The 22,624-nt window shown below is 32.7% G+C and overlaps 1 protein-coding gene across 3 annotated transcripts in view; it reads right to left on the bottom strand.

Moving 5' to 3' along the window:
- The window catches only part of LOC129807674 (ATP-binding cassette subfamily G member 4), a 44,170-nt gene extending 21,754 nt beyond the window's left edge, over positions 1 to 22,416 (bottom strand). The window contains exons 1-2 of one of the 3 annotated variants that reach the window (XM_055857107.1): positions 22,010 to 22,416; positions 3,630 to 4,033 (exon numbers count right to left, since the gene is read on the bottom strand). In XM_055857107.1, the coding sequence (XP_055713082.1) occupies positions 3,630 to 3,814 (185 nt within the window). In that variant the 5' untranslated portion in view covers positions 3,815 to 4,033; positions 22,010 to 22,416. Of the gene's footprint in view, positions 1 to 3,629; positions 4,034 to 11,553; positions 11,892 to 22,009 lie in introns of those variants that run through there. The other 2 variants (XM_055857105.1, XM_055857106.1) reach the window with 2 other exon arrangements.
- Between the last annotated feature and the right edge of the window lie 208 nt (positions 22,417 to 22,624).

Raw genomic sequence — 22,624 nt, 5'->3', positions numbered from 1 at the left:
AAAAGTAGATTTTTGAATATTTTAGTATCAGTAGGAAGCATACGAACAAATGAAAAGTAAAGCCAAGAAAGATAAATCATTTACGAGTATATTACCTATTGACTACTGATTAAGGAATTTCAAGATCTCACAAAAAAAATCCAAAAAATAGCCTCTACAAAGTCGCTAAACTTTGGTCTTCGAAAATTCGATATCGAAATGGTTTTCAAACATTGGTGTCCAAGGACGAAATATTCGCCTTGACCACCTCAAAAACATATTCGAAAATGAAAAAACTTCAAGGAGTCGTTTTGGAAAAAACAAAAAAGATTGTCCTAGATAATGTTGATGTTTGGCCTCTAATCCTTTCACTAGTTGAAAAAAAGTGAATTATATAACTGCTCTTTCTTTGAATTTGAGCAGTAAAATGCGGGAAAAATGTCCATAATTTTAAAGCTGCCCCATTGCAAAGGTGCCTACTTTTCCCTATAACTGACATTAAAATAAAATAGGCTCCTTTCTTGCAAGAACACTTTCAAACAATTTCACAAAAAGAAAGAAAATTAGTTTAATTGCGAAATAGTTCTAACCAATAAAATAAAATAAAAGTGTTTAATGGGTTTTGATCTTGATGAGTGCTTGTGGACTTAGTTAATATGACTGCGTATAAGAGAAGGAGTAGCTGTTCCATGTTTTTTCTAAATAATAATAACTCTTCCTTAAGTATAAAAATTTGTAAGCATTTAAATTCAATTTTAGAGTATTAGTAGATTTTGGGAAATGCAGTAATTCCGTAAAGTCAAGACTTCCAAGTTTAGCAATTCTACGTTGATCAGAATTCCAAATTTTACCATATACATATAATTGATATAATTCATTTTATGTGAATATTATTTTGTGATATTCCGCTCCCCCCCCCCCCCACACGAAAGAATTTTCAGAATAATATTCCCATGGATTATATCACACTTGGAGAGGTTCCAAGTCATCGTGGTGCAAATGAAAATATTCCCAATTGTGGTAAAACTGTGTAAAACTTTATGAGAAAACTTTTCCAGTGATGAATTTTCAAAATAATATTTGAGTTCAGTTGCACTTTTGTCATCTTTCTCAGTGGCTACCAGAAAGAGTTGTGTATGCCTTTTATCAAAATTATCATTTTTCGGAGGTGTCGCAGAGTGGATTTTCATTGTTCAAAAGACCTAAATGACGATTGGGCATTTATAGACAGTAACAACATACGGGACCCTGAAGATTGCCATCGAAAGTGTGAACATCTGTGCTATGGAAGTTTGATCAGCCGACTTGAGGCCTATAAATGTGCCAAGACATGCGTCATAAATTCAAGAGAATTGGATATTGTGGGTTGTCAAGGGATTCCGCTCAAGACATGGGTTCTCAGGGACTGACCCATATCGACATCATTGGAGAATCTCAATCGGTGAGATAGGAATTTTTGCTACTATTTGCAAAGGTTCTTTTATCGAATTCAAGTGTGTAGATAATTAATCACACAAAATCCGTCAATTGCTTACTGAAAATCCCACCATCATCAATTCATTGATAATCATGACCTTATCAGTGGGAGCCCAATCAATTGTAGTTACTTGTTTACATATTACACTGTATAGTACCACTTGAGAGGATTGATAAATGCCGAAAAGGGGGAAATATCCCATTAAACAAAATATACCGAACACATTCAAAGTAGTTTCATTGTGACAAAAATAGTTTTGTAATAAGGGAAGTGAGACACCTTTGAAATTGGGTTTTTCTTCCACTTTTTGAAATAAAATTGAACCTTATCATGATATAGTTTAGTTCTAGAAACAGATCGAGAAGTTAAATTATCTTATGATATGTCTCAATTCTATTTAAAAATAGGACAAAAATCTGAATTTCAAAACTGCCCAACATTCAAAGGTGCCCCACTTCCCCCTATAAAAAAATTTTTTTTTTTTTTTTTGCCCACCCTACCTTAGGTCTTATTGGCGAATGCCTATATATGACCGCAGACTACCCTATAAAAAATAAGTAGTTTAGATTGTATAGGAATCGCACGGGCATATATTTATACAAATATTGTATTGGTCATGGAACTTTCTTCTTGAATTTTAAGAGATAATTGTTGTGTAAAAAAAAAAAAGAAAAATATATAGTGAAGGGATGCTAGAGACGCTATTAAACATGCCGGCCACTAAATTTTAGTTCTTTACATTAATTTTTTTACAAAGTACCCTGGGATGAAATGTATAGGAGATAGTCAAATCCTAGGGACTAGGTCCATTTTGTAGGTGTTGGTACATAATTTAAGAATTATCGAGACCCGAGTTAAAAAAGATTATCAGTCCTTGTGAAATTAAAGATATCCTTCTGAGAACTCACAAGTTTGACATTTTATTTCTTGAAAACGGCTTAACAGATCTTAGTTAGTGAAATTCGAGTAAAAGTTAATATTTCATGATTATACCTTTGACTACTCAAACTAACATTGCATTTTTAAATCCATCGAGAATTACAGGGCAATAAAAAGAAAACTTTTTTTTGGAAAGATGTTGAGATATCGAACCCGGTTGCATCGGTCGTCATCAATAATAAACCGGTTAAGTACTGATTTATGAATAATTTTTTTTCAGATTTTTTTTGCCTTAAGTTTGTTCCCGAGTTAGAGGTCAAACTGTTAGAAATATCGATTTTCGTTCTTGGATGACCCCCCTTTCCACAAAATTTTAATGGTTTTCACATTGTCTATAAAAAAGATTAAGTCAGCAGTAACCGTATGAGCATGCAAAAAATATGCTAACGGAGAGGACTTTCTCGTGAGTTCAATCATTTCGCAAAGCTTGTACGCTTTGTTTATTTTTACCCCGTACTTATAATTTAAAGTTTTTCGAATAACGGTATCTTTTAAGACTCTTTTAACTCTTTTTTGAAGAATAATATTTCTGTATAGGTGTAATCCTCTTATAAGCAATCCGTTTCATTAATATGAAGAATGTTCAAGAATTTATTAAGAAAAGAAAATTAAGAGAAATTGAAGGGACAGGGATTTAGTTTGTACTAGGAAAGTTTTCCTTAAGTTGTCCTTTAAAAAATTTTCTTTGACACCAACAATGTAAGACAAACCGTTATTGTAACAAAGAAGTTTTACAAGACATTTCAATTCATTTCTTAAACATAATGCTTCGGACAATGGTTGTTACCTTTGCCATAACCTATTCGATTTTTTAAATAATAAAACTATCTAGGAAAAGGCTGTATTACCCAGAATTTAAATCATGAAAGAGAATAAAGAAAAATATTATCAAAATCAAGGCTCGATAAAATGTATTTCTAGATTTTTAGTGTTCTGTTGGGGTATTTTTTCCTCACTATTAAAGAACTAAAATAACTAAAAATCTTTTTCCGACAGCAATTTGAATATCAATTGTGCAGAAATAAATTATCTAAAATTGTCCTTAATAATTTGGACACGTTGTTAATGTTTGTGCAATCTTATTTAAATAAAGGTTTTACGTAGAGGGAAGCTTTCGAAAATAGTACCTTTCGTCAATTAAATTCAAACATTACATATTGATGTAACAATAACATAAAATTACTTTTTAGTTTAGTAAGTATATAAATTGTTGAAATCTTACTAGAAGTCTTACCATAAACTATTGAGGGAGCCATTCTTGAGGTTTTCCACAAGAATAGGTGGTCCTCCAGGTGGATTCTGTAGATGATGATTGTGATGATGTGTAGGATGATATGATGCACTGGCCGATAAGTTCATTGGGATGATTCCGATGGGCCGAGTAGATTCCATCTCCACAATTGACTGATCCTCGGCCATTTCACCTTCAGACTTTTTCGACACACTTTTATATATTTTTTTTAGAATATCAATTTCACTAAATTCACTAAAGAACACACACTACAAATTCTTCACACTCAAAGACAACACACTAAGTATGGTTGAACTAGAGGCAGTCTCTGAAATCACATGTTTGAGAGTTGCCTTTGGCGTCTGTAGCATCTGCAGAATTGTCGTCCAGCCAAAACTGCTGAGATCCTAGGAAAGAAAATTAGAGAAAATCGTAAGATAAAAATCAATGGCATTTTCTCAATATTGCTCTTGCGGGACTTAATTATCCACAGAAATTTACCCAATGTAACTGGGGAGAGTCTGTGTATGAAGTGTTTGCCATTAATCTTCATAATCTCTCCCCCGACAAAACCACATTTCAGAAGGATGGAAAGGACATACAGAGCAGAGAAAAAAATCCATCTGACATTGATACTGCGCGTCCTGTCTTGTGCCAGAAATCCTATTAATTTAACGCTTTTTCTCGCCTCCGAACTCCGGAGAAAAAAGGGAAAAATAAAAGTTTATGATGTAGCATTAAAAGCAAAGAATAAGAGAGTGGATGCCAAGGAGGGTACAGCATCTTCCTAACTGAGAATTGAGAATCTTGTTGAACAAACATCTTTCCCATAGTACAGCCTAATGACACACATCTTTGCCATTCTACGCAGTTATTGAATTGGCCCCATTTCTCCTCCTTTCTTGGGATCCATACAGAGAAATTTACGCCTCAGACTTGAAGGATTATCTAGGAGATTGTACTGAAGGGATTATAGGTTGAGTTAGGTTTAAATGAAAGTTCATATGTATTTTGAACTCCAGAATGTTATATGATTGTGTCGTAAAGTATTTTCATGACTACGCAAAAACAAGACGGTTGCAAAATTTCTTTGACATAGGACTGAGAACAATGTTTAAGACTTAATTATTTTATTATCTTAGAACTTAGAACACTGAAGTTTATTAGAAGTTTAGTATGGATAGCCTCTACAACATCCTCTTTTCCTAATTGAAGCACTTTATTAACATTTTACTACATTTTGGCTATGTTTCATTCATAAAATTATATAGCTAATGGTGGAATTAAGTAAAACATTTCCAATCGAACTCATGCCAGGGCAGACATTTTTAACATCCCTGATTTCGAAAATCACGAGCTACCGAAACCTCCCTATTTAATTGCTAACCAACTGCAATAGGGGGAAGAAGGGCTGTTTAATGTTGAAAGACATTTCAAATTCAAATTAAAAATTCTTTTTAATTTATAGCAACAAAAATTGCTTTCAATTCACACTGAGGAAGATGTGATAGATACCAAAAGCTCAGGTGAAATTGTGTGTTTAATTTATACGATTTTATCAACAATTTACGATGGTTACCGGAAGGATATTTTGTTCTGAAACCTCATTTGATAACTATGATTGACCTTCTTGAGTGGTCGACTAAACTATGTTTCTTGATTTCTTGAGGATTGTTTGCCTTATATTTACAATAATATAAATCATCACTATCAGAACCTATCAATTGGGACAGTTTTTTAATATTTTCTCTAAAATCTTCTAAATAGAAAAGTTGTTAGTAGAAGCGCCTAAATGCATGGAAAATGAGTCTCTGTATCAAAAATTAGAAATTAGATAACACAGTTTAGAGAAAATATAAAAAAAACCGTCCCAATTGATAGTTCCTGATAGTGATGATTTACATTATTGTGAATAAGACAAAAGATCCTCAAGAAATCAAGAAACATAGTTTAGTCGACCACTGAAGAAGGTCCATATCCGGACCGAAAGCTCTGGGGAAGATTAAAAAAGTGCTTTTAATCTTGAGGTGACTTCATTCCCACTGGCGATCACTGGAAAATCTTCAATCTTAAATCATTTAAGAACCACCGTTAGATATATACTTTTCTATGCACAGTAGTAGGGGTAAAATTTCAGAACTAGGATGTGTGTATACACTTTAAACTTATACAAGTTCATTTTTCATTCTCTAATCCTAATTTTGAAAAATCCCAACGCAGTCGTGCACCTTGAAAGACAACAAAAATAATAATTGTGAAAAAGATATCTCAATGAATTGGTTTTAAAGTTATTAATTCGCTTGAATTGAAATTTCCAATAAGTTAAAATTTTAAAGAAACCGGATTTATTTTGATTTTTGTTTTCCTTTTCTTTTTGGGAATTTTGTTACATTTTTCAAAATTTTGCGGTATAAAACAGCTCATAAAATGGTTTATAAATTATTAATTATTTATTAAAATTGGTGGGTAAATATAGTAAATTAATCTCAAAACAGTTGTTTTCCAATGTATTACATTTCTCGAGAACAAACTTTGAATAAGTCATAAAAGATAATGAAAAAATGATTTATCAGAGGATTTATTTAATGATTTCACAAATTAGAATAAAATTATTATTATAAATATTTCTGGTCTCTTTTGGACGTTTTCATACTAGTGATATATATTCAAAAATTCCCTCAGCAAAAGTCAAAATAATCATAAAATAATACTATAATGTAGGTTACTCTAAATTTAAATAATATGATATTTCCGATGTTTTATAATTTATTTTGCAAATTCCTAAAATGGTTTTATTTCAGGAGGTCTACTTGAATTAATCCCAAAACTATGCTAGAGTTGAAAATACATCAAAAAACTTTCACGATTTCCCAAAAACTTCATTCCTAAAGGTCTCTTACACACTAGGAGCAAGTTTTTTTTATAAAAGAATTTCTTAAAGAAAATTTTCCCTATCCTTTTTGGCAAAACCTCAGAATTTTTTAAAAAGGCAATTTTTGACAAAAAATGCTTCTGCTGTGTAGGCACCATAAAAAAGAATCATATCGTATTGTAAAAAGCCAACGTTTTTGTATTGGATTTTAATCCTATATTTTATTTTCTAAAACACATTAAGGAAGTTCAGGTGAATATTTCTTTTAATTTTTCAAGTCAAGGATCATCAGTGATTTCAGTAGCATGAAGATGTTCTTTAAGAATCACATAAGCCGTTATAAACGACAAAATTTTATCTGTTTGTAAACAAAATATACTACTAGAAAATAGGAAGTTTCATATTGAGCCACCACATAATTTAGCAGCCTTATCTAACATAATATTATATTCAATTTTAAGCATTAAACAAATAAAACTTTAAAACCAAAATAAACTTTGTCTTTCAATGTTTGTTCTGTTATTAACCCTCTAACAGTTACCACGTGTGAAGGTACGCATTGAAAACACACTCTTACAGCATTTAAATTTACATTTACTGCATTCATTCGCATTTACTTTCAGAAGTAATGTCAGTAAGATTACAGTAGAACCCCGCTATAGGTCATCGCTCTATAGTCCACAATTTATCGACCATTGATTTCAAAACACTGATTTTAAGTTAAGTTATGTTTTTTTAGTACGCGACATACAATGTTGTCATAATTATTTTAATATTTTTGACAAACTTAATTAAGTAATGTGATAATTGTGATCCATAATGAAGAGAGCGAGGACAAATACCACAATCACAAAGAAAGTGAAAGCCGTTGAGCAATTTCAATACTAAAAGTCGATGTTAATTTTAAAATTGACATGGACTATAGTGCGACCCAAGTGTCAAATCTGGAACCAAATATGGACTATAGCGGGGCTCTACTGTACAACGAAATGGAAACAAAAATAATTTTAAATAAATAGAAACTTTGTAATCCCAGTAAATGTGATTTTTGTGATGACCGTCTTGAGGTGAACTTATCTAATAGAGGGTTAATAAAATTAATAGTCATCCTCAGTGAAAGTTTTTCTTGTGTTTTTCGGATTGTCTGAAAGTTTGTACCTCAATTTTTCACGTTTCTAGAATTTTTGTGCATTAAAATACTAAACTAATTCAGTTGATATACTTAATTAGGTAAAAAAGAGTTTATTGAATCTACCCTAAACCCTAAAGTAAAAAGTTTCACAATTTGCTGTCAAACAGTTTCCTAAAATTATATTTTTGTTTGAATTTACAACCAATTGAAGATCATCAATTCACCACTGAATTTACAATCTAAATAAAAACGTGTCCAAAATAATTTATCACCCTCAGTTCAAGCATGAACTGCATCAGCTAGCAAAGAGAAAGATTTTCTGCTAAATTGGATCACATAAATTGTAAGGAAAACCTAATAAAAAAAAGGATTTATTTATAGTTTCTTCAAGCATCAATTCAGACAATCATCTTCTCATCCGTCGAAGGTCACGAAAGGAAAAATAGCGTGAAAATTTGTGAGAAAATTCCCAAAAAAAAAAACAGATTCAGCTCTCGAAGGTTGTGGAAAAAAAGGAAAAGCCACAGAAATTTCCATTGTGCTCCACCCGAAATCGCTTTCGTTTGATTCCAATTTGAGATTTATGTATTTGTTTTCTATTTATCGCTTATTCCTCTCCATACAGTACATAAAAGAGTATTTTCTATTCTTATCGAAAATCTCAGATTGGAGGTACAACGTCTTCCACGCAATTTACCACCGAAACTTTGACTAACTTGTGAAATATTTGATTCATTTTAGAAAATTTATACATCAAAATCCTCTTTCGGGGAAAAAACTTGTGAATTATTGCAGTTTATTTAGTTTAATCTTCTTTCTGATGGTAAAATCGCGTTTGAACTATTTCTGGCGAGTGTAGAAACGAAAGTTCTGAGGCAGAACTCTCAACTCTGTTAAAGTTCTAAATTGATCAGAAAATTGGCAATATTTCTTATCAAATTCGCAAATCGCCATCGTTTCCGCTCAAATGATTATAATGAAAATTTTCTTCGGGAAAATGTGGTTAAAAATTGCACAGTCGTTGTAAGTTAAAGACTTTCTTCACAATTTTTTTGTAAGGGCTAAGTGAGACACCTTTGAAAGTGGGGCATCTTTGAAATTGGCATTTTTCTCCCATGTTTAATTGGAACTTGAGCCATATCATAATGAAATTTAGCTTCTCAATCTGTTTGTGCAGCTAAATAATATATTTTTTATTTCATTTTATTATTATTTAATACTATTTCTCAATTTTATTTAAAAATTGGTGAAAAATCCCAATTTCAAAGGTGCCCCACTTCCCTCTACTGAACATTTTTTAAACATTTATTTCTGAAGTAATTTTTTGTGTGAAAATGAACGATTGAAATTTAGTCTAGCTAGTGTGCATCGTTTAGCACAACCCAAATAATAATAACTTTCCTTGACAAACATTTGAGATTTTTGCTTAACAAAACTAAAATTTTCCTGAAAGTTTCATTTTGAATAAATATCTTAATTACTTACTTTCAAAAATATGTTTTATTAGCCAATTTGAACTAAAAGAGCGCAATTTTTCCCTTATACAATAAGCAAGTGCATAAAACAAAAGAATTGGTTATTTTTCTTTTGTAAAAAATTCTACAATGATATCATTGATTGTTAACATCTCAATTTATTTTACGTTTCTTATTTTACACTTTACAAATACATTATGATTTTTAATACTGTACTTAGGGGAAGGCTTTGAAGGCTTCGCACATACTCTGGCTTCAAACACTTCATAATAGGTCATACCTAAAACATGATAGGAGTATAGTCAAGCCTTTTAGTACGATTTGTCCCAACACTCATTAAAAAAAGAATGGCAAAAAGTGCCAAGCATTAATTTGCATAATTTATCGTTTATCGGTTCACAATAAATTTCTTTGAAACAAATTGCACCAGTTTATTACCGGTTCATAAGCGATTTGAATGGGTTTAGGCTTGTCAGGAGTTCCAAAACTTTTCTAACAAGCCTAGTTCGATTGATACCATTCAGTTGAGAAATACGCTCTCTACACTCTTTTCAGAATTAGACCTTCAAAAACTGTTTTTAGGGATGATTCAACGGAATTTTCGTGTAAAGATGTACCCAAAGCACGAGTTTGCAAGGGTTAAATAAATTATTATTATTATTATCATATAAAGATGTAATTTCCGCCTGGATGACTTTTTAAAATGTATCCAAAAACTAAAAAATAGCACGACGCGTTTTCGATCAATCGCAAAAACATGGTTTTGGAGCGGTAAGGTGAGGGAAATAATGTGCATTTTAATGGTCTTAGGGTCGATTTCAGGGGGTTTTCTATAGTTCCTAAGTCTATGTCTGTAACCGTTTGGGTTCTAGCGTGGTACCGGCCAGATACACATACGCTCAGATGGACAAACAGCGGAACGCAAAAACCCTTTTTAAAAATTTTAGAAAAATATGACCCCTTCCTTTCAGAGGTCACGAGTCGAAATTCGATTTATACATTATAATATAAACTCAAAATCGAGGCAATGTATATACTACCGTGCAGTTCGAACAGTCAAAAATGGACATATGGTAAGTGTGCCAAATTTCGGCATAGTTGCATGCAAGCGTCAAAGTCTCATGTTTGAAATGTAATATTTTAAATTCAAATTGATTTTTTTTATTCTTTCTTCTTAAAGAGTGTTGCTTGGAACCTTGTAAAGAGTTTACCGTCTTTATTTACTATATAATCATTCTTAATACATTTTAAAATAAATAAAAAATATAGACATAGCTTTTGTGCCCTATTTCGGCCACCTTCATTCTCATAGTTCCTTCGAGAATTTTTCCAATTTCTTTTTTGCGTCATCTCGTTTGTCGAATCTACATTTTTTGTCATTCTATTGCATTGTATAATCTCTAGAGTACGTAAAAACTAAAAGTTCGTGGAAATTCGAGGAACAAAAAAGGTGGTCGAAATTGCAAGCTGGCCGGAATTTGACACACTTACCCTAAACGTTTTAGATTCTAAATTCAGAATCGTAAGTTAGTTAATTATTTAGTAAATGAAAAATTTGAAAGGATCAGTAAATTACCTTCATTTGTTCAGTAAATCACAATTGATAATAAAATTTCTTTGTCTAAGGCATATAAGATAATTCAGCTTATAAGATATAAAACAGCACAAATTATCAATTTATTGAAAAAACAAAAGTAAAGATAGCCAAATTTGCAGACACTTTTCCAAGGAAAAACTTTTTCAAATGGAATGTTTTTTTAGCACATGTGCACAAATTTCTAAGATCGAAAAATCTTTTCTGGAACCATTCCTAAAAGTTATTGAGGAATTTTCCTAAGTGTCTATTTTGAGGAAAAACTCATCCGAAAAAATCTCATTTCATCTCTCTCAAACTCTAAATAGCGCACAATTTATGAAATGTTTTCTAATGTATACAACACTTTTTAATTGCTTATACGAGGCTAAAAAGCTTTACAGTATCTCTGAGTTCACGTGCACTTAAATTAGACGATGAAAGTGCATCTGTCGCCTAATTTTAGACGGATGTTACGCAAATTGGACAGGTGTGGGATAAAAGAATTAACTAAGACCGCTAATGATGATCTTTTTGGCAAACAATGAAGTTTTTTAGGCTTAAATTTATCTGAAAGATGTCACTCTAGGGAAAAATTCCTCTTCCGTGGACCAAAAACCATCCATTTGCCGAAGAGAAAACGAATTCACAAATACTATATGTAATATTAGGCATACATACATATTACTGAATGGGAGATGAGAATGGTATTGATTATTGTGGGTGCGATGGGAGATGAAATATAGGCCAGTGGGAATCTGGATATATTTGAGTTGCAATATTTGCTTTCAATTTGATTCTGAGGCAGTTTGGGGAGTTGGAAATGAAATGGGGTTATTTCCAAATGCCAATAAAGGGCCTCAATGGACACTCACTTCGCGGAAAACACGCACAAGAGATGATATTTTGGCAGATGATGACTTCTACTTGCTATTCTACACACAATCACCTATGGAATTAGCCAGCGACAACAGCTCGGCTATTTGGCATTAAGTGGGCACCTTGACTGGTACAACTTCAGAGGCCACGAAATCAGCTGGATGACACCAACGACTGAATAAATAGACGATTTTTTGAGCACTGATCACAATTTTTCAAGCCGTTTTCGCGTTCTGGCTGCCGAATGGTTTTGCAAAGCGCGTCGTCGCGGAACAAACCGCCGTAACGATATCGCATCAGAGTGAACAAACTACTGGCTGCAGACACTTCTGTGCCCCATGAGAGAAAGATTCCCCCCAGCCGGGTCTCCCAGCTTCGAGAAACCGCGAATGGGCCCGAGAAGTTGCCTGAACAAAAGCGTTCGCTGACGAGTTTGCGCCAGTCAAGAACCCGCGGTACCCCGCTGATTCCCTGACCCATCCGACACATCAGCTGGTTGATTGATCAGGGCTGTAATTGGCAAGTTGGTCAGAACGCTAAAATCTAAGCGAGACAACTATTTAAATTTTTTAGGAAAAAAGAATTAAGGAATTTGTTTAAATTGAAATAAAAAACCAACATTATTCTCACCGAAATGGAATTTGCAATTGTACGATATATTCCACTGACACCGGATTCCATATATAGAAGAAAGTGCTCTCCCTTGGAACGTTCATGCCTTCGAATAATGTAAATTTATCTTACTTTTATTAAGAGATTTCCACATGATTGTCACATAATTATCAATAATTGATAATAAGCTAACTATTATTTAATAGAAATGTTTAAGCCTCTTAGGAAAACTTAAAGAAAATTCACATTATTCGAAGGCATGAATGATCGAAGGGAGAGTACTTTCCCCTACTACAGTGTGCGTGCACTCTAAAAGTATAACATCAACATATCTGAAATTTTGCTAAAATAAAAGTTTAATTTCAGAAATTTTTCGAAAGATATAATTCTAAAGATATTCAAAGACATTCAATGTTTCTTCTTCTTGTGCTTCATATGCAAATTTCAATTTGAAATTCTTTGAAATGCTCTTGGGATTACATTTATACATAGGTACTGCAATGGGTTTGATTTTTTAAATCACACTTCACAAAAATAAAATTGTAAATACCAATACCAATACAGTATTCCACGAGTAAGTGCAATCCCACACAGTCCCAATAGATTTAAAAGCAAAAAATAAAATTTACTAGTAAAAGTCAAGGAAGAGAGTGAAACCCAGACTTCTTTCATTGATCTTCAAATTGTTTTTGTTTTTTGTATCCATTTGAATACCTTTGGGATTCGAAGGGATAATGAGAGATCAATTTTGTGTGAAGATACTGAATTGACATTTCTGTCTTACAACAAAATTCACACAAATAGTAAAGAATATACTAATCCCACGGCAGGGTTTCGTGGAAAATTCGTTGTTGTGTAGGAATATCGGATTAACATTAGGGCCTTTTATATTAACTAGAACTTAATAACAGAAGTAATAAAGCAAGTTGAAGAGTACGTTGAAGAATTAGTTGAATATACATAAAAATCTAAATGGACAAGACAGATAAATAGGTAGATAAATTTATTCGAATTATTACGATGCTTTCGAAGTACGAATTTGTTTTGAGAAATAGACTGTGTAGTTTCTGCGTCCACGCTGTCTTAACGACGTTGACCAACCTTCAGAGCGAAACAGTGGAAAAGCTTTTTCTCACGCCAGTCATGTAAGAACACGCTTAAATTTTTTGAACAGATAAAATTCCAATAAAAGAAGAAAAAACGTAACAGAACAATCTACTCTGTTAAAATTACACTACTTTGGAGCATTGTGAGAGGTTAAAAAAATGGCTAGCTCTTACCAGATTTTATGAATTTAGTTACTAGCAGTACACATTTTTGAAGTACACAAAAAATATATATAAATTAATGAAAAGTTAATAAAACTCAAATATTAATAATTAGTTTTGAATTTTTCAATGAATTAATAATTAAACTTGAAATTTCCAATATAGAGCATTTTCCACGTGTACTTTATAGCATTGTAGAATAAAATATTTCATGAGATTAAATATTTAATAAGACACAGATTATTCTTAATCCGCAATAAGAGAGAATAACATTTCAAAATTGTCCACTTCATTAATATCAATGAATTGGAACTTACCATTTTTCTTTTAAATTCTTTACTAACTACGAACAACGAATGCCACTTTGAATATTTTATTTAAACTGTTAAGCGTGATGTTGTGCATGAATTTTACAATAACAAAAAATATCTCGACAGAGTTTGTTTCATTTGTATTCGTTTATGATTAATGTTTAGTTATATAAATTGATTATATACGCACAGTGATTAAACTAAATTTATTTACACTGCATTTGTCAAGTTCGATTAGAATTTGTTAGTCTCGCTTTTTCTTTGTATTTTTCTCAAATTAGATTTACAGTGATCTTAATTTGACTTATTTTAATTAACTTTATGAAACACATATCACGTCTGTGTCACTACACATTGTAAACTGAATTGAATTCTTATATTAAAATTTACTGAATCGGAAGAGGGTTTTGCGTTTCATTGCCCTTATCACTGTGATAACACCTTTTGTCCCAAAAAGTATATCTAAAAATACCTCAAGAGACATTGATTACTGGAATCAACCAGATAAAATTGCGATTCTATACATTGTGTTGCGAACCAGCATGCTTTTGATCGCAAATCCTCAAATAGGAAGTGTTAAAGGCAAATAAAACCAGGTGATTGCTACCTCGAGTTCTGCCCTGTCTTTCTGGTCTTTGTCGGAAGACTATGAGAGAGTTGGTTTCTAGCACAGAATTTCTGCTGCTCGTGAGTTGAACAGAGTCCATTAAATAGTCATTTGTTCGCTCTCGGAAGTTTCCATCCACGGGCTTTTCGGCGGAAAAGTATGGGGAGTCATCAATGGAAACCACATGGGTATTTTTTATGAAGAATACGGAAATATATTTATCAATGGGAATGTGGGACAACAAAAGAACCAGCATGATGCTCTCTCAATCAGCATTTGATTCAATTCCAATCAATTGCACGCCTCGATATTAGTCATTATGCAGGAGACAAGTAGTGATCAAAAGCTTCAGAGATTGCATAGAAAGCCATTATTAGGTATCATTTCACAGTATATGCCATACAATTATATCCAGCAATAGTCACATACAAAGGGGAGTTCAGGGATGCGCATATGCGTCATATTTTTTTCCTCAATTGTTTACATAAAATTTCTTGTGTAAACTTTCTGGGTACATCTTCAGAGAATTTTTCTCTAGCTTGAAAGAGAGTCACAGGAACTTTAGTAAATGTTTGCATTCACTTGACGAATACAAAGAGAACTTTTATAAATTTATTGTCAACTATTTTACTGAGTTTCAACTAGTGCGATTTTCATAAATCAAAGCCTCATATTGACTCTATCGACAAAAGGTGATAAACATTTAAAATAATGTTCAATTTGTAAATGATAGTTCATAAGGAACTTCAAAAGCTTAAAGCGTTGTTAAATTTGACAATATTAGGGGAATGTAGGCATAGTTCGCACAGAGTGAACCTTCCAACAACGCAAATTTTCTCTTTGCATAAGATATTAAGCTCATGAAACGAGATGAGAAATGGTAGGTCAGCTCTTTGCAAACAAAGTGAAAATTCGCATCATTTGAAGGTTCACTCTGTGCGAACCATTCTTACATTCTCCTATTGTCTTGTTATATAAAAAAAAGTTTAAGCTTTGTCTTACAGAAGCTTTTTTTTATTGACCATGCAATATATTGATCAGTAAACTTTTTTTCTATTTAAATAACTATTCTATTTAGAACTTCAAGAAAAGTGAAATCGTCCAAATAAGCACCGAATGATTAGAAGCATGATACAAAGTCGTAGAGACGTTGTTTGTTCGTCAGTAGTTCAACGTCTCATGGGTATGGCTAGGAATGACTATACGTAAACTTTAATTTTGAGGTACCAACGTTTCGATGACTACCAATAACGACGTCTTTCCGATTAGTATTATGCCCTAGACTAGACACACTTACGACTTAATCCGAGTGACGGCTTAGTTGAAGGCGACAAAAATGCGGTTTAACCATTATTTCGAATACAATTACGCTAAGTCGTCTCTCGGCTAATCCTCAAGTCTGTCAAGGCCCTTAGATAGGAAGTGAAATGCTCATTCATAAAGAAAGTCTGAAAAAATTATATTATTTACGTTTAAATACTTTTTATTATAATTTTTCTAATAAAATGAATCAATAAACTATTATTTAATTGATTTTAAAACTAATAATATTTAATATTTCTAAGGTTCCTGGTTTATAGACTTCCTCAAGATAACTTCTATTATCGTATTTCGTTACTTATTAATATGTATAGGGGAAAGCGCCTTACCTTCGGAAGGGGTCAAGCTTCGGATAGTTCAATTTTTTCTCTATGTTCCTTATGGATTTCACGCATAGCTCTCTTCTGAAAATTTGAGGCATTGGACTAGGTATTAAAATGTAAAAGCATAAACCGTCCGAAGGTAGCACGCATTCCCCTAATAAGAACTTCTTAAAAAAAATCTATTTTTATTCTTTGTTATAACCATTTTTTTATGTTTATCAATTCAATCAAATGTCGACAAGTAAATTTTGAAGTCTTCCAAGAAAGGTCTTCAAATACTATTTGATTAATAATTAAGATTATCATATTGCTTATATTTATAAATTCCATTTTTCGCATTTAAAAAATATATTTAAAAATTTTAAATTATATCAAAGTTAAATCGTCATTTTCATAATACTGCAATGGCAAATATGCATGCAGATATATTAAATACTAAAATTCTATACATTACAGTTAATAAAATGGCAAAGGATTCTAGTTTAGAAAAGTTGCCAAACTTGCGTCTTTGATATTAAACTCTAAAATTAGATTTCCATTATCAATACAGATTAATAGATATGTTTAGAAATCAGCAATGGTTTTCCAGTTCCATTTTTTAAGTGTATTGATCCCTAACCGATTTTCATAGCTCACCCTAAAATTTTCTTGAAACGAAAAACTGATCATAACAAATTATAACTGATTTAAACTTGTCAGGGATTTCAAAACCTTTCCAATGATACTAAACTTATTGCAATCGGTTGAGAAATATACTCTCTAAAATCGTTAAGAGCTTAGAATATGGAAAATCGTTATAAGAATTAGTTGAATGTCCGGCTAGATACTATTTAAAGCATCCAAAAATAAAATATATGAAAATAAAGGTAATTGTAATGATGAGCTTAATAAAAGTGATATCCCTGTGAAGATAAAAGCAGTAAAATTATCTAAATTACCGGCAGCTCTCTACAAAAAAGCTAATGATTTCTTTTTCTAATTTCTTTTTCTAAAAATAAAATTCACGTTTCTACAAATCTAACATGATTGCATAGTTTGATTGAATGTACCAAGTTCAAAATCAGTTTGCAGAATTAGATTGTATCACAAAACATCAAACCGCATTAAATTTGAAATTATGGAGTCACGCTGTGTGAATAAAATAGAAGCCGCTTTAACACAACAAAAGCTCCAAGAGTCAACAATTTTCTTTGTCTACAAAGAAACACTCCATGACTGGGGATTAAAGCAAGTATATGTCTCTCTGAGTCAACTCTTGGACAAAGACCGAAGTGAAAGGCTATTGTTGCATTGCAGCTGCTTAAGAGATAGATGTAAATAATTTGATAGTTTCTGAGAGATTGCTTTGAGGAAATCTCATCAGTAGACTCTCCAAAGCTCTTCTAAAGTCATTTCAGAAGCTTCAAGGGCCACTCTAGTACACATAAACCATCAAATTGAAGAAATATGACCCTCACAATATCATCCATTAAATTTGTGTATCAACTTTCTCAGCAAAAAGCTCCGTGATTGCGTTACAACCCCCTTATCTTGGTATTTTGAAACATTCCTGGTATTGACACCATTTAGTCTGCTTGATGTTGCCTTGGGGGCAAATTCTTTTTTTTCCGGCTTGATATTTCTATCAAAAAAAATCTGTAGAATTTCTTATCAGTTATAACAAAATATAGTGCGAAATACTTTCAATTGCAATTTACGAAATTGGAATAGAATATTGTTTGTGCATTATCGACAATCAATTTTACGCGACTTAATCAATCTGTTTACAATTGACCAATTTTGTGACAACAACCAAGGCTTCTAGAGGGTCTTGCGTCACACAATTCTCAATCTTTCCTCTTATCAGTGAACATGTGGCTTGCGATGTAGAGACACTTTGAATGCAAATGAGCGCTTTTTTTTTACTTAACACTGGAAAAGACGTGCTACGACGACTTCCGTTCTTCCCTGATGGCTCATTGAATTCGCTTGGATCAGTGAAATCGTGACAAAGGTGGAATGATAGTCAGGGCACTTGAAAGACCCCAAAACCTTGACCTTTGACACTGAAAAATCTACACTGATGTTGTTAGTTTTTTTTTTTGCGTTCTTAGTACAATACGAATTTATCAAAATACCACCCAGATTTATGCTAATTCATACAACAAGTTTAATTGAGAGATTAGGCGTTTTTTTTAAACTAATCTGAGCACCGCAAAAAATCTCAAAAGTCCATAGTACAGTAACCACGTGGGAAAGTTGTGGACAAATGAGGTGGAAAATGTTGAAAATTTCAATTCTTCACATCAATTTTCGATTGCAATTAGGGTCAACATACTTAAATCCAATTTAAGTGTGAAAATTGTCAATTTTCCTCGATAAAGTACCTAAGGGAAATAATCTTTTGGATACACAGAACGTGCCACAAGATTCTCAAGAAAAAAATCGGTGTGGAAAAATACCTTATGATTGGGTGATTAAGGTTTAAAGGGAAATATTTTCAAGACGAACATATACCAAACTGTTTTTTTTTTACAAGTAAGAGATTGTAATATAAAATCAATAAAAAAAACCATTAAAATTTAATTAGAAAGACAAATTCAGAGTTTATAAATTTTTGACTATCTTCTTCTTTTTATTCCTAATTTATTTTATAACATATTAAAACTAATAGGTGTGATTATGAAAGAATCACACCTAAAATTGCCTCTTTAAAGTGACCAGTAAAATGAACAACAAATTAGTATATTCACTCATTAATTCAACTGTAATTTTCTTAATATCTTGCTAATTGTAATCTTTTAGTGAGCTAGTTCTTGACCGTAATTTTTTAGAAAAGTTAGACAACAGGAAGTTGGGATGGACTTTATTCTTAAAATGTTAATGATTCGATTCTCGCAGATATGCTTTTTAAAATTCAGGTCATGATTGCTATAGACAATATTTGGGTTTATTAAAATTTTCGCTTTTATTTAATTTATCTATATTTCAAGTGATTGATAACAGAAAATTAATATTGAGTCTTATCATATGCATAGTTAGGGGAAAAATTAGTTTTTTAAACTTTTAGAAATCGTTTTTCTTTATTCAAAGCTTAATGAAAATTCCGGTTTGTTTGGTACTTAATTTGTTTTTCATGTTCTGTTCTTTATTTTTCAATTTTCCTTTATGTTACATTTATTATTTATTTACATTAAGTATTTACTAAAGTAATTATTGAGACAAATTTGCAGAACTAATTCTGAAATAAATATAATTTTTAGAAATTAATCCACATCGAATGCCTTATTTTGATTATAAAGTTATAGAATTACTTTAAACTTGATGATAAAATACTGTATATAGAGCAATCAAAATATAGTTTTTCTAAAACAAAAGATCGGTTTAAACTTATCTCGTGATAGGCATACTCATCAGGCGCGTGCCAGATGGCGGTTAAGGGGAAACTTCAATAGGGTTACGTCAGTCACTTTAAGAATTGACAAGATGGTTCTTGGTAAATATCAAATTACAGACCACACCAAAACCTTTGTTTTCTATGGACCCAAAATGAGATCTGTGACCTTATATTTTCACCACGTTTCCCAATATAAACAACTACAGGAAAGGTTTGACAGAGGATCAAGGATTACGGCTGAAATCGGCCACGTTCCTTGTAGGACAACGTATAAAATGTTGATTCCAACTCCGGTCCGAATACAGTCAAGTAACCAGAGTTAGGATCCAAATAGATCCACGCTGACTTCCAAAAATATTTAGGCTATAAAACTTAGCAGTAAAAAATTATCCCTTATAATCTCGACAGACATATACACAGGGCTTAGGATCATACCGTAGTTTTTCTAGTCCAACGGCGTTATCACATTTGCACATTAAAATTTTAATGTGATTCACATTAATTGTCGCTTGTGAGCGTCCAAATATGTTATTTGTGTCTTTGAGTCACTTAATATTTGGGGTTTTTCTATTTATTAATAAAGAAGTGGACTTGGCCTGCAAAAATGAGTTTAAATTTACCTAAAACATAAATATTTTTCACATTAAAAAATTAAAGTGAAAATTGCATTAATTTTTCGCATTAATGCTATAAATCAATTTATATCAAATTTTGCGGGCCGAGTCTACCTTTTTATCAACAAATAGATCAAATTTGGAATACAAAATGATTCAAACACACAAATTACACATTTGAACTCTCACCAGCGACAATTAATGTGAATCATATTAAAATTTTTATGTTCAAATGTGATAACACAGTAAGAGCCCTTATAGAAACTCGTTTGTAAGGGCCCAAATAGGCTCAGGTCAATCCTTGCGAATAATCCTCTTGCCTTAAGTCGTAAGTGCTTCTAGAGCATTAACCTGATACTATTAGAGACCTTACAAACGAAGTTTCTATTGGGCTCTTAGTAGTTTTAATATATTGTTGTAATCATTGTAGGTTTTCTAGCCCTAGAGCCTCTATAGAACCCTGTTTATAAGGGCCCAAATAGATTCGAAAATACAAAATCTAAACTCCTACAAATGAGGTTCTATAGGGGCCCTAGGACCAAAAACTTGTGGTGATAGCAATGGCAAATCAAAACGACTATATAGAACATTGAGTAAGGGTCCCAGTCAAAATCCCGAAAGCCAAAATCCCGAAAGCCAAAATCCCGAAAGCCAAAATCCCGAATTCTTAAAAGTGTCATAGCTACTCCCACGATTGCACCCGCGCTCGCTGGAGGCAAAGGGAAATCTTCTGTGTCTTGGGAAATTATTCTGAAAATTTTCCTCCATATAATTTTATCCCTTTCATGGTTTTGAACATTCGGGATTTTGGCTGTCGGGATTTTTGCCTTTTCGGGATTTTGGCTTTCGGGATTTTGGCTGCCACCGATTGACTAAACCTTTATAAATGAGTGTCATAGTTTGGGAAAACCTATGCAAAGTATTTAAATCAAATTCAAGATCTTATTTTCAAAGCTTCGAAAGTATAGAATCTAAATACGTAACACATAAAAACCCTTACGTTACTGTGTTGGTTTTGAAGAATTAGTTTCGGAACATTGTTTTAAAATAAAATTTTTGGAGTTATGATTTGGAATGATAAGATATTTTTTTTTATTTTGCTCTACCTTCAACTGCGAACAATAGCTCATTCAACAATGCTTCGTAATCTGCTAAACTTAGACTTATTTAGCATTTCCGCAATAAAGGTAGAAGTCATCCAAAACCGTGACCTAACAATTCATCCGAATTATCATCTTAAATTATTCATCAAATTCAGAGTAAAAGTGTTAAAATTTGTCAAAACGTCTTCATTCAAACTTGTCGGAAAACTCCATGGCAGGCAGGAAATTTGCAATTCTAATACCTTTCTGACTGGCTTAAAAGATCTGTGTGAACCATTGAAATATCACTTGCCAAAAAATGCCATTGAAACCACATAATCCAAAAATTGGGTTTCGCAAGTGTCCTAAATCCTCGATGAAAGGAAATTTAATTGAATTTTTGCTCCAGTGTGCTGCACTATTCATGGGTTTGTAATAAAGGTTTTTTACGGAAAAAAGAGATATAACCTTTGTCTCATCTTGACCTTACCGTTGGCGAAAGGCGACACGCGAAAAGAGGTATTGAGGGCGATCTGAGAACGGGTTGGGTTTCTGCTATGGGGGTTTGAGGATATTTTCAGCAAAATATTTACGAGAATGGTGCGCAAATTGAATTTCAGGCCAAACTTCTGATGGGTTAATTGATGTGGATGAAATTTTGGGGTTGAATTTGTGTCACATTTATGCAAAATCTTATAGTCCTGTCTCTTTCTGGCGTAGTGAATCAAAACTGGAGCATGGGTTCATTGAGTTTCTCGGCGACCGAAAAAAAAAATCAATAATAAGAAAACTGCAACGCTCAGGGAATCGAACGAGGAATTTCCTACATGGAAATTTTCTTGTGCAGCGCAGGAGGAAAGACCTGTCCTAAATTGTTTTCAGATGGGAACTGATATAAACAAAGAAGTAAATCAAGGAAATCAATGTGGTACAACTTACCGTTGATCTGGATATTTTAGGATGCAGTTGCAGTATTTTACGACTGCAATTCAATTTAAACACAAACTCATATACTTTCCCACTAATTGCAGACTTTTATGATTTATTTTCCTTCCGTTGCTTCAAGATATTGAATTTGATTGTGCAACTGAATCACTCTCTTCAATGGAATCTAATAAAATTCACTTGAGTGTTCCGCGCTCTGAGTTCCTCCGTGGTACTCGGGAAACTGTTCGGTGCTCATGCACTCAGCTCAGTGCATGTGTACCCAAAACTCTGGCACAGTTCGACAAACTGCTTTGTATGTCTGCGCATGAATCACGAGAGGGAAGTTACTAACAAAGCGCCGAGTCACGAGCCAACTCTTCTCCATACGAGTCCTCCTCTAAACCCTCTCCGTCATCACTGACATGACGCAACGCTCAGAAGACTTTGCTCCGGGATATGGCCACTTTCCATTGAACTTCCATAGAGCCAAGTGCCTGGAAAGTGACCATATTCACTAATACAAAAGATATAATGTTTAATAACAATGTTCAGCAGTATTGACTTCCAGTGGCGGCGCAATTATAAACACGAAAGAAAATTGCTAATGTTCAGTTACTCGAAGTTCAA

Source organism: Phlebotomus papatasi, chromosome 3, assembly GCF_024763615.1.
Source record: "Phlebotomus papatasi isolate M1 chromosome 3, Ppap_2.1, whole genome shotgun sequence".
Taxonomy (NCBI): domain Eukaryota; kingdom Metazoa; phylum Arthropoda; class Insecta; order Diptera; family Psychodidae; genus Phlebotomus; species Phlebotomus papatasi.
The sequence above is the reverse complement of the archived record's forward strand: the minus strand, read 5'-3'. Positions and strand labels throughout refer to the sequence as shown.